Genomic DNA, 18,045 nt, shown 5'->3' with positions numbered 1-18,045 from the left:
GTAAATCCATCCACTTTGGATGTACTCACCTTCCCATGCTTACCCTCAGCAAGGCCTGGAAGGCAAAAGATACAAACTGCCAGCTCCTATCCATGCCCCCTCACATAAAGAGCACTGGCCACCTGGAAAGACCTGGGAATCATACAGTGATGCTCTGCTCCACTCACTTCCTCAACCTACACTCTATAGGCTCCTGCACTAAAGACACCCCCAAGAGGCATTGTAAGAAAGACACGGGTGGGGGAATTATCCTTGAGACAAAGAGATGTGGAAGTCATTCATCCCCCACAAACCCTGGAGGCTTCTGGCTCCAGCTAGTATCCTGTTCAGGGTCAGGGTTCCCAGCCTCTGTAAGGCAGAGCAGACAGTGGCCTAGAGAGAACCAATGACTTCAGGGTGAATCTCCTAGGAGTTATGTGTGTTCCAAGATGACATGGTCAATGTACAGCAATTACCTAGATCACAGATTGAATGTGGAAACACTTTAGATCCTCCCCAGTGCCCCTAAACCACACATCCTAGGTCTCCCACCACTGCCCTAGGAGAAGGGACTAGACACAAACAAAGATTCTTCCATTAAAACTCTTGCTTTGGGTCCACAAGCCAGGAGCACCTTGGGGGACAGCAGGATCCATTTTCTTTTGACACACAAGACCTCAGCTCTCCAATGCATATTCCACACAGATATTCTGCTCACAGTGAAGGCCTCCTACTGGGATGCCCACTTTATCCCAGACTAATGCCTGTGTTTTGGAAAATTCCCCCCACTATAGAAGAGGCCTCAGCTTCAGCTAGCTGGGTTCCCCTCCAAGACCCATACCATCTCCTTGAGTTCTCTGCTGCAGTTTTGTTTCAAGTCAGGATGTTCTGTGGTGCATTGTACAGCAGCCAGTCCCTGAGCACACACTGCTGACAAGAGCCGCCCCCACAACCCTTACTTTCACAGCATTTGCCTTGCCAATTATTAGTACAATGGGCCGATTCTCATCCTGTGTTGCTCTGGGGAAAATATGCAGGCTGGGGAACTGGCCTAGATTGGAAATGGAAACAGCAGAAGTTGCCAATTAACGTGAGTTCCTTTTTTGCATCCCCTAAAGAAGTTAGTCTCTAGGGAGAATTTATAAGAGGCTCAATGATCTCAGGCCCTCTAGGAACTCCTCAGATGCCCCAAATCTCTTGGGGTTGGGGTGTCAAAGGTCACTTCACCTAACTATCTAGTGCTCGAATCCCTTAGATGACCCCATCAGTTTTTTCCTGACTGCATCTATGTTTGGCGTACTCACCACCATCCATGGCAAAACATTCCACATTTGGACAGCTCTACTGAATCAAAAGATCTTCCTTAGTTGAATCAAATCCACCTCCCCGTAGCTTCCTCACTTTGGTCCTAGCTAGTAAGTGAGCCTAGCCAACTACTGAGTCTCTATTCCTAGGAAATAATCAACCACTCGGGAAAATGGCTCATGGGCTAAAAATCTAAGTTCTGGAAAAGCACAAGTGAAAGCCTATTACAGCAGGAAGGCTAGTAGGTAGGAAATGGGTTGGACTTCTCTCTCGACCCTGAAAGGCAAGTCAGGTCACACATTCAGCATGTGAAACAATTGAAGGCAGCCCCTAAAAGTCCAAATGTACAGACATCAGAAAATGTGTGGAATTCCTATGGAATGGAAAGAAGAGCAGGAGCTGGAGGCTTTGCTTTGTAGGAGTTCACACTCTTAACAGGAAGATAAGAAGCAGTTGGAGAAACCTGAAGGCTTGGTCCAGACTTAGCAGGCCTTGGATGATGGGCACCACCAGTCTCTATGGGAGGGAATGGTCCTATGGCCAAAGGCTTTGGCTTCTCCTTGGAACTTTCTACTTAAGCCATTAAAAAAAAGCTTCAAGTCCCTCCTGCTCAGGACTGGCTCAAACCTCTTCATGAAGACTTAAGCCAGCCCCATATTCTTGGACGGGATGTTGGCTCAGAAACACAGAGGGAGTCTGGGACAGTCCCCCATTATGTGGGAAGAGCAAGAAAAAATGTGAAAATTAAAACCTCTCCTTTCCACATGAGGGAGGCGACAATTCAAGACAACAGGTTAAGGGGGATGGATGAAGGGTGGGGGTGCTCATCACCATGACAACAAGCCCAACAATTCTGAAAGATGGAATTTTTGGGGTTTTCTTTTCACCTGTCATTCTTCTCAGTGCTGTCACTCTCTTCCCTCCCTCCTGGCAGAAGACAAGTTGTGACTTTTTCACTCCCACCAACAAGCTGCCTGGCTTTTGGGAGTACAGCTGCTATGGGATGGGAGGAGAATGGAGTCCCCCAGAAGGGTGCTCAAAAGACTTAGGTTCTAGCTTTTCTCTCTCCCTGGTCATATCTGGGAAGCTTGTAGCTTTCCCAGGAAACATGAACACAGCTGTTCGTACATAAGTCTATGAAGAAACACATCCTCTTGTATGGAGGAATCAGAGCTCTGGTCTGATTAAAAGTGGATTTTTAACCCTGCTCCTGGATATCCCATCATATTCCCAGAGTGAGTCAAAGAGAGTCGTTAAAGGCAACTGAACAGAAGACCGCGGCCTCGGGCCTCCTTTGAAAGAACTAAAGTTGGTGTGATCAAAAAGCAAATGGTACACATAAGGGAGATCATAAAACCTTGCCTAAATGTAAACTCCCCAACTATGCGAGCTAAGAAAATAGCAACACCAGCCTTTCATTCCACACCCTATCAAATTATGCCAGATTAGACAGTCGTGCTACATCTAAGTTTGCTTCCTAATACAGGTAGGGAAAGGTCCCGGGTGCCCCCTTGATTCCAGAAGTCTTTCCCTCACCCCCTGTGTTGGCATAAGAAGGGGATGAGTGGCACTGTCTGTCCTGCAAGAGGTGGAACTCCCCATACCTTGTGGCTACCCTCTCTGTTTGTATGGGATGTGTCCTCCAACACACATTGCGGTCTCTGTAGGCCAGAGACCTCCTTCAGAAGTGAAAGATGCTCTCCACCTCCAGGAATAGTCAAGTGCTCAGCCACTGGATGTTTCTTCTTCTGCAATTACATACAATATGCCCTTTATCCCTACTTTCATATGAAGATCTCATCCTGCTTCCTTCCCAGGTATACCAGAAATAGACACCCCACCCTCTATGGCCAAGGAGGTAGATGCCTTCTTAGGGTTTCTTGAAGAGAGTGACCAAAAACAAAAAACAAAAAAAAGGATGCCCACTACTCCCTTATCCTTGAAGACAATCGTCAACCAAGGTGAACTTGAAAAGACCATGAGGAAGAAAACACAAAGTGTTGGTGACCAAGGAGGCAAGATGCACTTCAGCTATTGAAAGGCTGATTAGCATGTGAAGCCAACAGGACTTCTTTCTTTCCTCCCAGATTCCTGCGCACCACCTTCCCCCAGGCCTGTTCCTCATCCACTCCCTCTGAGCATCACTGTCAACCACTCTTTTTTAAGGTGTGAACTGATGACACATTAACATGCCTCCCCACCTTACCCCTAGCCCCGTCTATACAGAAAAGTTGGTTTGGTTTTTAAAAAAAAAATTTTCCCCCCACACAGACGAGTTTTATAGGAACTTCTACTGACCATAAATCCTGGTCTCAGAAACAGGATTACAGACCTCCTGAATGACAAACAGGGAGACATTTTGAGTGTTCTGAAAAACCACACCAAGTGGGGATTTACTTGTCTAGCCAACTCTTGAACCAAGCATTTTGGGCATATCCCTTATCAGGCCATTATACCAGAGCAGGAGAAATTCTACCCCTTGGAAGAATCATTTCCACTGCTTCCAAAGCCAGACTATGCCTTGCCAAGTGTAACCCATATTCAAGAGCCATCTGCTTTAGCAATACAGGAAGCCACCAAAGGGGTGTGCTTTAGATAATCCTACAGCTCTGCTAGCTAGTGCTGCTTCTGGGGAGGGAAGGCATGCTCCTATTTGCCAGCTGCAGTCCCCAAGCTCAGCCCTGCTGAATCCTGTACAATGCACCAAGTGGAACTAGGGCAGAGCCCACTGACTTAGTCCATAGCAAACTCCTTTCCACACGTCCAGATCTTAATAGGCAGATGTCCAAGGCGTCCCTAGGGCAAGACAGTTCACCTTTTGTTTGGCTTGCCTCCATCCCCACCTGAAAAAGAATACATACAGAGACATAAAAGCTATATCCTATCCATTGTTACCAACTAACCAACCATGGTGTGTACCTGTGCCAGCTGAAGTGTGCATTTCATTTTAATTCAATGAGAAACTTGTTGTACATGAGCAAACAATATAAACGAAGATGTTAGAGCCACCATGACATCTAAGAATGAGTATTCTTTGAAGATTTAAAGACGTTCACTTGCCTGTGTCAAAATTTTGACTGAGCACTTTCTGCCTCTCTCTGAGCTATAACTCTCACCCTGACCACCAGTTTCCTTTGGGGACCAAAGGAAACTGGTCCCCAGTTTCCTCAGTCCGACAGTTTGAACCTGACTGGAGGTGACAGAATGCAGGGACAGTCTCACCAGACTGATGGCCTTTCTCAGGCCCCACAAAGTGAGCTCTGTCTACCCACTACTGGACATGGGTACTTATCCCCCAGCCCTGGGAATTAGTCTGTTCCATGACTTTGTTCATCCAGAACCAGTGTAAGATCTTTTACTGTAGGCACCAGAGATTTCTAAATTCAGCTACCTGAGTCTGCCTACGATGTCTTTTAGCAAGCACCTCCAACAGAAAAATGACACCAATTAAACATAATTACTGGGATTTAATAGAGCCATTTTTCTATCCAAGTGCCTTTTTACTATTCTAAGACCCCCCCCACCCCCACTGTTTTCTTTTTTCCCTAGATTGAGACTCAGATCAGTAAGTTAAAAGTACACATTGATTGGTCTTTATTATGTGTGCAATAACTCTCTTATTAAGTTGAAATTAAACGTACATCTAGGGAAAAGTTCACTTTAAATGCCAACTCAGAAAAACACTCAGAGACATAAACAATAAGCAAGGCCGATGCTTTGCACAACAGAGAGGTGGGGGACAGGAACTGAACTAGAAAGGGAGGCACACATTCTCTGAAAGAATAGGGTAAGCTCAAGGATGCAGATTTTGGTAGAAGCTGCCTGAATTTCTTGTGGTGCCTCTTGCCCCAGAACAGGCATTGTGGAGGGAGGGAAATGTAATTATAAATTAAATATAATCAGGGATGCTTTGGGATATTGTCACACACACACACACACACACACACACACACACACACACCTTTTTCCTAGGAATATTTAGCACTCTATCAATGAATAAAAAGCCTCTCCGACTATTTTGAATGTTAAAAAGGGTGATGGGGTTGAGTGTATGTGTGTAAAAATGCTGTTGCTTGGATGGTCTCTAGCCTTTTGGCTCACTTTACTCTTCCCCCTGCCCCCTTCCCTCCTCCCCTTCCTAGGACAAGACAAGTGCTCTGAGCCTCAGCAATGTGGCAGGCGTGTTCTACATCCTGATTGGAGGACTTGGACTAGCCATGCTGGTTGCCTTAATCGAGTTCTGCTACAAATCCCGTAGCGAATCCAAGCGGATGAAGGTGGCATCGTCTTCCCAGGCCTTTTTCCTACCCTGTTTTGTGATACAGCTGGGTTTCCTGGGAGTGTCTGTGCTAGAAAGGGTGGAGAGTGAAACAAGTTGAAGTTAGCTCTGGGCAGCGGCCCAGAAAGCTCCGATGGGAAAGGTGATGGGAAAGGAGACAGCTATGAGAAAGGAAGGGAGATGGGATGTGTCAGAGTCAACATAAGGCCTGGGAAACAACTGTACCAGCCAGAGATGGGGTGGTGAGATTAAAAGTTAGGAGTTTAAGTGGACAGTCAACACAATGTGAGGCAAGAGTGTTTGCTGCAAAAGTAGATTCTCTCTGAGTTTTCATTAACAGAAGTGTAGCTCTCAAAATACAGGAGAGGGTGTCTACCCTCTGTAAGATAGATAATCTTGCCATGCTTGGTGAGTTAGGTCTTTTCTTAGTTACTCTACTGTGAGATGGACTTTGGCAAAGAGAATCGTGCACAGAAGAGCAGCAGGTTAGCTAGATGACCCTATTTGCTGAAGGCAAATAGCCGGAAAAGAGAATTGTGGAGGATATGAGAGCTGTCTATAAAAACGTGAACACTTTGCAGGTGGGAAAAAAAAAATAGACGAGTTCTGTGGGGTCCCAAAGTGTATAATACGAACTAATAACTAAAAGCTATGGAGAACAGAGGTTAACACAGTGAGATCTAATGTTCTTTCAGAGCTACTGGGAAAGGAAATGGACTATCCCAATAAGTAGCAAGCCTCCCATCACTGGAGGTATACAAGTAGAGGCCAAGTAACTCTGGGGGAGGATATAGGTTCAAATACTCAAAGGGAGTTTGGATTAAATAACCTTCAAGACCCCTCACATTTCATGATTTAGCTTCAATAAGAAAATATTTATGCAAGTGTTAATTATGTAGGCAACACCATGAGCAAGATATCATAATGAGACAGAGGTTGGAGATACAATCTGTGACCTTCCACAACAAAAAATTGCACAGCAAAATTACTCAGTGAAGCAACTTATAGATAGGAAGGCCTATAGGAATACAGAGGAGGCATAAATTAGAGAAGGCTTCCAGGAAGAGGCAAAAATTAAGAGGAAGGACAAGTGGGATTCAGACCAACAAAAGTGGAGGGAAATGCAGTCACTGAGCAATGTACCCTAGGCTGTTACGTTGGTTTGACCAGACTAAGAAGATTCATTGGTAGGATTTGCTCTCCTAGAATGTGCCCTGAGAAGCCTATATAACCTCAGTATATACCCACTGTTGAATCACGACCATAGCCTCTTGCCTAGCCACTCCCAGCCTTGGGGCAACAGCCCTACACATATCTCCAGGGTCGCTCTTGGAGAAGACATTGCTGGACATTTGCTTCCCCTGTTTGGAAACTCTGTATTCAGTTCTGTACACAGAGAGTGGGAGTTGGAGGAGGAGGGCCTTCTGTCCTGGCATTCAGACCTTCTGTCCTGGCATTCAGCATTTCCACATCATGGTTCCAGCCTACTTTCCCCTCCCAAGCAATCTGCTCTTACATACTCCATACTCTAGCCACCCACCTTGTGCTTCCCACCCATGTGCCTTAATGCAGGCTAATCTCTCTCCCCATCTTCTGCCCATAGGGCCCATTTAAAAGGCAATGTAACCAAGATACAATAACAAGGAACAATTAAGGGATGGTAGTATGATGGTATTTAGCCAGTGGACCTAGGAACACCTCATTCCTACCCTTAACCAGCTCACCCACACCAGGTCTTCTCAGAAAGGACAAAGCAGAGCAAAAGCATGGGCCTCAGACCTTAAACCCAGGGTAGACCTCCAAAGAGCTTGACAAGCACAATAAGGTCTCCTAGAACCTAAACAAAGATTTATTTGCCTATTCCACCCGAACATAAGCCCAAAAATTCTCCAAAGTGAGGAAAGCCCACTCTGGAGGCAGAGGAGAACAGAAAAAAAGCTAGGTGAACTACAACCTTTATAACACCCCAAAACCTTCCACGTGAGCTATGACCAAACCAAGGGTTCAAGATTGGCCTGCTACATATCGCAGGATCTCCTTCTCACTGGTCCCCGAGAGCATGGTGCAGTGTGGTGGCCTAAAGCACAGGCTCTAGAGACTGTCTGAGCATAAATTCTGCCTGCTCTATTTGCCAACTGTGTCATCTGGGACAAGCTCCAGTAGCTCTCTGATCCTCATTTTCTATAGAATGGGGCTAGTGGTAGGACATATCTCATAAAATTATTGTGAGCATTGTGTGATAAATGGACATAAAGGGATTGTCAAAATTCCTGGGTCATAATAAGCTCTCAATAAATAACAATACTCACACTGATAACTACTATTTATAATAATTATTTTTCCCATTAGTGATCAGCTACAGTCTTTTTAAGACTTTCCTTTTACTGCCCCTACTTACGTGTCCTAGGTTTTTTGAGCTATATAGATTGTGAGTTCTTTAAGGTAAGAAGTGTGTCTAGTTTCTCTTTGGACATTCCACACACATAGGATAATTATCAGTAAAATTACGTAGAATTGTCCCCAGAAGAGAAAAACTCTTGAAGGATGAAGCGATGCATGGGGGAGAGCTGCTATTTGGGTAAACAAATACGACCATCAAAACCACCCAGGCTGGAAGCACAAACATCATCGTCCAAGGTGGTTCTGGCCCCATCTGTTTGTGTTCATAAAATCACATGAGAGCAGGCATCCATCAAGCAGGAACTGCTTGGACCTCTGACCCTTCCCATGGGATTACCATGTCCCAATAATCATGGTCAGTGCCAGGTAACGGTACCAGGGTGGTTAAAGACTGGGATCCTCTTAAAACTAGACAGTTGGCTTTCACCACTGAAATCACAACATTCAGGTTAAGACAAGAATCCTTAGAAGAGGCCACTGAGTCATGCCATAACTTGTTGGGGGACATTCGCACCCTTTCCTTTATAAAGATGTCAAATTTCTCAGAAGCCAACATCAGGATCTCTTAGACTCATTCATCAGGATCTTTCACCACAATATTTTATAATTAATTCCATTGTTCGGCACAACTTCTGCCCAACTCATCAAGGTTCCTAATAGATGTTTTAATCTTCCAACTGCAGGCAAGATACTTTTACTGTCTTTCTTAATCAACCCAGCCCTTCAGTTCTGAAGCCCCACCAACTTCTCTCTTATCCAAAGGAGAAAAGTAGAACACTATCAACCTGCCTCTCAGATGAGTTCACAACTTGATAGTTTTCTTTATTATTTTGTAATTAGCCTTCCCCAGAGGCAGTTAGCTCTTTACAGACATGTTAACAGTGTCACAGGCTGTTGGTGAGAAACTTCCTTCCTGTTCCTTTCCTTGATCACTGTGTTTGGCCAACTTTTAAGATCTTGAGCCCCTAAACATAGTTGAGGGCCAACCCCCAATTTCTCAACCATGGTCAAAGAGCCTTTCCCCACTGTGCAAAGATGAGATAAGAAGAAAAGGAAGGGGGTAGAAAAGGGAAGAACAAGAAAAGAAGGGAAGATGACATCTTTTTAGTAACTTCCATGTTCAAAGTACTTTATATACATTTTCATTAACCCTGTAATGTGTTGTGCTTACAATTCTTCAGATGAAGAAATAGGGATTCAAAGAAGCTTAAGTAGTTTGTCCTAGTAAGGTCACACAAGATGGGAGCTGGAAAAACAGGAATTAGACTTCCAATGCAGGAAAAGATCATTCTGAGTACCTACCATGTGTGTCCTCAAGTGGCAGCCACAGTACATAGACAAATAAGATGCAGCCCTATCCTTAGGTTTTCCTGAGGTAGTTGTTGAGGCCATCTATGATTAGTAATCTATTGCTTGTGTGTTGTCGAACCCCTTTCCTTTTTGATATGTCATAGGAACAAGACACACAATAGGTGTCACAGGACAGTGGGAAATCATCCTGGAGGCATTCCTTCCACAAAGACATACTGAGCACCACTGTATGAGGCATTGCTCAGCACTGGGGACATACTCAGGAACAAAATAGACATAGCTTCTGTTCTCAAGAAGCTACAAGTATGATGGGAAGACAGAAAGTAAATAGATACTTACATGTTCAGTGAGTGTTTGAAGAAAAATGCTGGACTGTCAAGTCCTGTTGAGGGAATGAGGGCTGGAACAGATCAGAGAGGTTCCCCTGAGAAGCTGGTATCTAGCAGACTTGAAGTATGGAAGGAATTAACCAGGGGAAAGGCATTGCCTGCAAAGGATGTACATGTGTGAGACACCCAAAGATTAGAACTTATGCCCAGAAATAGGAAGAAGTCCACGCTCACCGGAGCATAAGAAGACTTCAGGAAGAAGAGAACACATGAGAGGTGGGGACTCAGAAAGGGACTTCTGACAACCACACCATTTGAGTAAGATTTAAGTGGTCATATAGTTGCAAAGATACATAACCTAAGACATGCTCCAGATTGAAGTCTCAGATCCCCTTTCCTCTGCCTGGAGAAACAGACCAAAACTGAGTCCTTCACTGACATTAAAGACAACCAGGGTCTGTATTATTGCCCATATTTCTCCCTGTGGAAAACAATTGTATGTGGCAATACTGACATGAACTGTATTTAAGCCACAGCAGCTGAAGCTTTACATGTTTGCCTAGAATTATCAAGCAGCTGAGAGACTTGGTAACACAGGGGTGTGTCCTCCACAGCAGGCAGTCACTCTGGCTCTTAGCACACATGCTAGTAGGAGGTCATCACTGAGGTTTGAGCTTTTATTAGGATGTTCTAGGATGTGCAGAGTCTGGGAAGACTTTTCTTAGAAAAGCAAGTGGCTGGGGGTTTGGATGTAAACACGGTTAGAGAAGTGAGTCTCTCAAGAATTAACCTGGGGGTGCTGGAGGTTGGACTTTTAACTCACACTTTTCTCCCTGGGTATCAGCTTCAAAAACAACTGTAAGGATGAACTTTAAGAATGGCTGGTATGTCAAGGATGGACGAGGGAGAACTTCATTTCCTAGAGGCAAGGGGAAGAAGGACATCAGCTTATGATAGCCTAGCTACAGAGGGTACAATTAGAAGGTCATCCACTTTGATACTAGGTGACAGATAACTACAACCTTAAGTCAGTTGGTCCGAAGTCCTCACTTTCTCTATAAAGTGAAGGATATAAACTAGATGTGTGTATTTCAACCTTGCTTGCATATTAGAATCACCTGAGGAGTTTTTAAAAGCCCAGATGTCCAGGCCATGCATCACACCTAGTAAGTCAACATCTTTGAGGGTATATCTGAGGCATCAGTGCTTTTCCCCCGAAAACTCCCCAGATAACTCCATTGTGCAGTCAAATTTGAGAACTAATGATCTAGTCATTTGTAGTATTGCTTTCCACTCCAAAGTTTTGACTCCATTCATCTGTTCTCCTGAGATCCCATAAGTGTCTTAGAAAAGAAGCCGGTAAGCAGGTAGCACTCACTGTCAATAGGATTATGGAGTTATTGACCTTGGAGAAGCCCTTAACTTCCAAGAAAACCATTTCTGAATGATGTGAACATGGAGGGTTTTAGCTACATGCCTAGCTAAGTTATCTCAGACTTTGGTAGGCACCAATATTTACTATGCCACCAATCTTCTCCTTTAAGATAAATTCATCAAGTATCACCAACTTCAATAGAATATTATGGGAATATGTGAGACTTTTTTAGAAACAAAGCCCAGGATTATCTGTGTGAACTTTAAACTTTATTTTTTAATTAAAGGGATGTGGTAGAGAAAAATCATAAAAGATAAACATCCCAAGTTAATCCATAGAATGTTTCCTCATTCCCATACACACAAATAAGCATAAGTGAGAATAAGTAACCATTAATTCCTTGGGTTTTCTTTTCACATTTCCCCCATAAAGCATCACAGTTGTTTTTATTTGGCCTTCACTTAGAATAATGCAATCCAGGGCACATTTCCTCTTGAGTGGAGGACAATCAAGGCAGAATAGAAATAAATCAAGTCCGGAGGCTTGAGGAGGAGGCAGAACCAGTGTGGGTAGAGCATCCTTTAGGGCAAATCTGTCTGAATCAGGGATTTTAAAAAGAAAGAACTCTTAAAAAAAAAAACACTGTCAGAATTGCTAGTAATAATACTTCCAGCATAGTATAGTACAAAGAATAAAAATTAGGTCAAACTGCTGTTTATGTCTATCTGGCCACCAGAGAGTGACTGACTTCTCTGATCACTAGGATCATGGAAATATGCAGAGAAGAAAATTCATAAACTTGTTGAGAAGGGTTCTAGGTGGTTGGATTTTGTTTTTGTTTTTTTTAGACAAATTTAAGGATATCTATTCAGCATCTAACTACATGCTGGGCACTATGGGAGACAGCTATAGACTGGGGGAAAAATGAACCCTGCCCTCCTCCAGACAGCTCTCTTAAAGAAGAGAAAACCCACATACCTGAAGCAGAACCATTACAAAAGCATGTGTAATGTAGGAGTACTAGGCTGAAGGGGGCAAACACTTGATGGTACAGTCTCGGATGGCTTCAAGAAGGAGGTGAGAACAGAATTGAAGGATTGGTACAATTGGTCTCAGACACCTCTCAACTCATAGACAATTCTCCTATATATGATTCCCAAGAAATCAACCCCCACCTCAAAAATTCTATGAGTATCTCTTAATAGGAAATTAAAAGTGACAAGAAGAGAGACAGGTTTGGATTTCATGTCCTGAAGCTTCTTTCTCCAAAGGAACTCAGAACAGAACCCTTCTTCTTATCTAATAAGATATGGTTCTAATTCCAGGTTGTGGTCTTGAACATTCTACCTCACTCATCTGACCCTTAAGGGATCACTGGAGTCCTTTTCATATCTAGAAGTCTAATATTTTGGAAATCACAAGCTTAATAGCAATGAACTGATGTGTCAGTCTAGAAGTCAGGTTATATGTGCTGTTGGGAAGCAGCTGACCTTCAGATAATGATCTTTGGAATGCATTCTCATTTTCTTTAGCACATGCTTCTTTCCAATTACATTTTTACTATTATTCAAACAAGTCCTATATTCCCATAACACATATTACTAGAGGCAGGAAAGAATTTTTCCTAAATCAAATCAGAGGTGGTTTTAAATTTTAACTCAGCAGTAACATACTTCTTTTTTTTTTAACATTTCAAATCATTTTTCACGCAGTAGCACCATTCTTGCTAACAAAAGTCTGCAGGTGCATAGATCATCACATTTTACAAACATGGAGATTTTAAAGGTCTAGAGAGGTAAGGAGATATGCACAAGGTCATACAACTAGTTGATGTCAGAACCAGAACTAAAATCCCAAGTTTTCCAAACCCCTTTCTAGAGCTTTTCCACTTGATCATGTTGCTACATTTATTATCATTAATACTACCATGGAATACTTCCATCTTCAGAAATCACAGAATATAAGAACTTTTAGAAAGGATCTTAGTGACCACCCAGTCTAACACACCTCATTACACAGAGAGAACAGGAGGTCCAGAGATGAGATCAGACTTGTCCAGAGCCACACAGCTGTTTTGTGAGTTCATGGGAAGCCAAGGTTAGCATTCCAGATAAGGAAAGGGGTTGGGTGGGGAGGAAAAGTGGAGTGAGATTTTAAGTCCAGCTTTGACTCATTCTCCTTACCAGTCACTGCCAAGGGCCTGGGGAAGAACCCCCGGTCCTCCTGAAAAGGGTTTCTGTTTGATCCCACAGCAATCCATCAATGAAGCCATACGGACATCGACACTCCCGCGAAACAGTGGGGCAGGAACCAGCGGTGGCGGCAGTGGAGAAAACGGCCGGGTGGTCAGCCATGACTTCCCCAAGTCCATGCAGTCGATTCCCTGCATGAGCCACAGTTCAGGGATGCCCTTGGGAGCCACAGGATTGTAACTGGAGCAGATGGAGACCCCTTGGGGAGCAAGCTCAAGCTCCCCCAATTCCATACCAAGCCCTTCAGTGCCAAAAACAGTAAAATTGAAACGCAACCGCCACCAACCACCATGACCACAAGGATCAGATGATTCACCAGATTTTCCTGAAGAATTGAAAAATCATTTTGCCGTCCCTTTTCCTTTTTTGATGTTCTTTCACCCTTTTCCGTTTGCTAAGTGAGGATAATAAATAACACTGCACCGCAATAAGGGGAGAATAACCCTGTTGAACAGAGCCTGTGTCTCTGAAAATGGAGTCATAGGAACATTAATGAGGAAACTGTACTGTTTTCTTTTAATTCATTTGTTAATGTGTCTTAGTGTGTGCAAGATTTTCTTTCTTACTAATATCCATGGTTTGAAGGTTCTGTTAGGCCCCTTCCTCCTCCTGGCTTCTTATTCCCAACTCCCTACCCATGTCTCTTCAGTTTTCAGATTGGAGATTAAAGATTTGCTCCACTTTACAAGCAAGCAAAAGGAAAGAGGCAACCTTCAAACTAATTCGCTATGGGAGCTCTCTAAGTTACCCTCCATTTCTCGACCCCAAGACATGGATGAGGATGGATGTTGTTGGAGAAGTGGACTGCCTTCCCCAGGAAGGGCACCTCCTAGACACTGATGTAGCTGAGAACATGTGCAAAAAGCAATTCAGACCAAGGGTGGTGGAGAGGACAAAGGCAGGTGTGCAGTCAGAGGAGGACTCACAAAGTTATTGCTGGAGTCTCAGAGAGAGCTTCCTTTAATGCGTAACAGCCATCCCATAGACCTTAGGTGGTTTCTTCACAGAGTCAACCTCAGCACTGAGCAGTATGTCTTTCTGCTATGCTCAAGCCCAAAGGCACTCTGGTGGCTGAATTGGCCTCCTGAACCAAGTACAGCCTTGGGAATAACTGACAGCCCGGGAGATATTGCCCATGACTGTCACTTTTCATTTGCTTGACATCTGAGCAGGAACCCCACTGTGGAGTAGACTCTCTTTGGAGCCTCTGATATGGGGGAAAATGCTATGCAAACTGAATGCAAAAAAAAAAAAAAAAAAAAAAGGATGGAAGAATTTTGGAAGAGGAAGCATCATTGAAGCCCACAAGCAACAGAACCTTCCATGGTGTGCGCTGTCCTAGGATTAAGAGACCAAGTCAGCTTAGAGTTTTGCTGACCTGGAGAACTTGGATTTTTATGTCCATATAAAAATGTTGTTTTAGCATGTGGCCACTTTAGAAAGTAAAATACCCAAGGCTGAATTACTTTAAGGAAAACAAGGAGATGAATTAAGTTGATAATGACATTGGGGACCTTAAGATCACTGACCCCAACTTCTAACCCAAGAAGGCTGACCTTCCCCCTGGCTGAGACAGAATGAGGATGTATTATTCCAATGACCAGACTCAATATGCCCATGATTGTGACTATAAAGCTGAACTAAAGCAAGTTTAGAGAAGTGACAGGGTACATAGAGAGAGGCTCAGGCTGACTGCAACTTTAGTTGGAAAGGGGGTTCCTGGTACATAGCTTTCTTGGAGATCCCAACTCTCATTCTTGGTGCAATTGGCTTCCAGCTGTCCAGCAGCCACTCTCCTAGGTGCATGATTCAGTGCGTGCCATGTGTCTTTAGCTTTTATTGATAACCATGTTCTGGCTTGTTTCCTTACCCCCTACTTCTCTCCAGTCTTCTCTGCTAGGGGTTATCATTAGCAACTGACAGACTAAAGGTTTGGGAGCCTACCAACAAGTAGGTGCAGCATGATTGGCTTCATCTGTGGATTCTCTCAGTGGACACCCACCATCTCTATGTCTCCCCCATTCTCCTAGTATCAGCCGTAGCAAAGAACCATCCCCAAATCAAACTCTATGCCCTTTCAACTCAAGTGTTGTTCAGTCTTTTCACGTGTCAATGTGGGCATGGTACGTGAAGCAGGACCCTCAAGATGGATTTTTTTACTTCTCACTACTGCCAGCTGATGTCCTCCCCATCCCCTGTCCTCCCACCAGATTTTTGTCAGCCCTTAGCCTACCACTGCAGAATATGATATGACCTGTCATTAGGGAGTGCATTTCAGAGGAGTTAGAAATATCTCTCTATCAACATGCTTCAAAGACCTTTTCCTTTGGTAAGATGCCTCTCCAGCCACTGAGCTCACCACTAACATGATCTGATAGGGAGAGACCATCTAAGCTAACAATGAGAGTATATGCTGTGTGGGGGTCCAAGACTCCACAGAAGATGCTTTTTATCAATAGAGGGGTGACGGGGGAAAACAAAAGCAAGAAAAAAGTTAACTTGTATTATGTATTTTTACTACACTTTTCTTAAAAATAGAGTACTGGGAAAACTCTGAAAGAGATTGACATTTTTCTCAACAGGAATCCATACTTAACAGTTCTGGCTTTCATTAAATTTTGCTCTTTGGTACCTGGGCCTTTTATTTAACATCTATATTTGTTTTAATTCTCTTGACAGATGTGTGAAAGGATTTTTGCTTGATCAAACACTAAATATTTTTTTGGTTCCTGTTTTTCTTTCAAGTAGCCAGGGTTTGTTTTTTTCTTTTCTTTTGGTATTTGCATAAAATGAAAGTATCACCAAGAATTAAATCACTGTGGATCCATTATCTACTTTTCATATTTGTCCATTCCATTTTTGTGCCATTTCTGAAGCCAAAGCTCTAAAGGTTATGTTGTTTCCTTATTGCTGAACATTTTTAATGGTAACCACCATTCCTGATTCACAAACAGCTCTCAAATGAGTCATTTCAGCTAAACTAGTTCACCGTGAGTTATTCATTCAAACAGGATAACCAAAACAAAAAACAAAAACAAAACAAAACAAAGCAAAAAACCCGAGTAATATTGGTTTTCAAGGGCCACAGTTCCAACTGCATAGGGAGCAGGGCTTGACATACAGTGGTCACAGTACCTCCAGAGAACTGGATGGCTCACAGGGTATATCTTCCAGACACCCCCAGACTGGAGTCTAGGTGTATCTGTGATGTGCGGAGTCACAACCAAAACCAGTTTAGACCATGCTTAAACATAGATCATCCTGGTCCCACACCACATGATCCTCTCATTCTTTCCTGCAAGTTTTTCTTTCACTCCAGCAAGATGGGCTTTCTCTAAAGGATCTGACATTTATTGACATTTAGATACTGATGATTAAGAACAACTTCAAATGTTTTCTTTCCCAAGGAATTTGGCATATTAACAGGGGTCAGAGATCTCAAATAAATTAACAAAGTTCTAATTGTGGCATTTCAGAGAGTAACCACCATCTCTATGGTAAAGGGTTGAAGGAAGGCAAAGAAACCAGTGGACTCGTGTTCTTTTGATTGAAGCTCCAATCATTATTTCAACACCTACAGTCACCTCCAGCATGTAGGGTGCCTCTGAATGAAGAAACACTTTAACAGTGTTTCTGTGGAGAAACACTGACAGGTGGAGAAAATTAATCTCTGTCACCTTTCTTTCAAATAGCTGGGATAATGATCATAACGGCTATAAGAGCATATGTCACCATGTACTGAGCCTATGCTATGTTAAGCACACTTCATACTTTCTATATTACTATAGTGGCCCTCTCAGGTAGGGCCTTCTGAAAGAGGAAGTCAGACTTTAAAAGATTACATAACTTGCTCACGTTCCTATAAGTGACAGAACCAGGATTTGAACTGGGTCTGCCTGAATCCAAAGACTTTGCATTACCTATCTCACTGGTAACCAGGTCATGATGCATGATGGTCAGGAAAATAGCAGGCAAGCAGTTCTCTACCTTCTTATAAAGCCAAAATAACTTTTTTTTTTTTTAAAAAAAAGAATGCTTTACAGCTATACCTGCTACACCTTTGGGAAAGCCAACCTTACTTTCTAAGTTAGTAGAAATCACTACTCCAGACCGGAGTGCAAAAATGGAGAAGAGGAGAAAGAGTTTCTTATCGTCCCTTTAAAATAGATCCAGGCTAGGGAGCAGCAAGCACATTGGAAAGGGGACTGAAAAGCAGGTCCCCTGCAAAATAGTTGATTCAGCCTGAAGAAGGATCTTCAGGGCTATCCTGGGGAAATGGTGCTAGCTTTTTGTACTAGCTTTTTGTATGACTAAGACCAGGATCCATTCTGGGAGTTACAGGACAATGGACTTAGTCTCAGCTACAGAAAGGAGTTCCTAATGGTCAGAGTATCCTCAGAGTATATGGACTGCCCCTGGAGTCAAGGAGATGCCACAGGTGTGAAAGTTGACATACATATCCACTGATTTTCCTTACTTTATCTTGCATCTTTTATAGCCCTATTCAGGTTATTTGTTCAATAACACCCTAATATAGACTTCAGAGAGAGTCAGCAATACCCTACAGAAATGAGCATGAATATCTTTCAATGAAATCTCAAAACTCAACTTATCCTAATTAAGAAACAAAATGGCAAGTTCTTTCCTCACCAAATGCTAATGTTCTTTCAAGGAAAGAATGTCTAGGCAATACATTCCTATCTCACTTTACAGCTAAGAAAACTGAGTTCTTGCATAAGAAGCCATCTTCCTTTTTACCAAATACAATGGCATTTTCCCCTTGGGACTATGGAGACTTGACTGCCATCAGGTAGT

The 18,045-nt window shown here is 43.2% G+C and overlaps 1 protein-coding gene across 4 annotated transcripts in view; it reads left to right on the top strand.

Annotated features, from left to right (window-relative positions):
• Positions 1-13,499, top strand: part of GRIA1 (glutamate ionotropic receptor AMPA type subunit 1) — a 302,961-nt gene extending 289,462 nt beyond the window's left edge. For all 4 annotated transcript variants that reach the window (XM_049647949.1, XM_049647948.1, XM_049647945.1 and 1 more), the window contains 2 exons: positions 5,427-5,561; positions 13,210-13,499. In XM_049647949.1, the coding sequence (XP_049503906.1) occupies positions 5,427-5,561; positions 13,210-13,410 (336 nt within the window). In that variant the 3' untranslated portion in view covers positions 13,411-13,499. The remainder of the gene's footprint in view (positions 1-5,426; positions 5,562-13,209) is intronic.
• Positions 13,500-18,045: the final 4,546 nt, after the last annotated feature.

This window comes from Panthera uncia (genome assembly GCF_023721935.1).
Source record: "Panthera uncia isolate 11264 chromosome A1 unlocalized genomic scaffold, Puncia_PCG_1.0 HiC_scaffold_17, whole genome shotgun sequence".
NCBI lineage: Eukaryota > Metazoa > Chordata > Mammalia > Carnivora > Felidae > Panthera > Panthera uncia.
The sequence above is the reverse complement of the archived record's forward strand: the minus strand, read 5'-3'. Positions and strand labels throughout refer to the sequence as shown.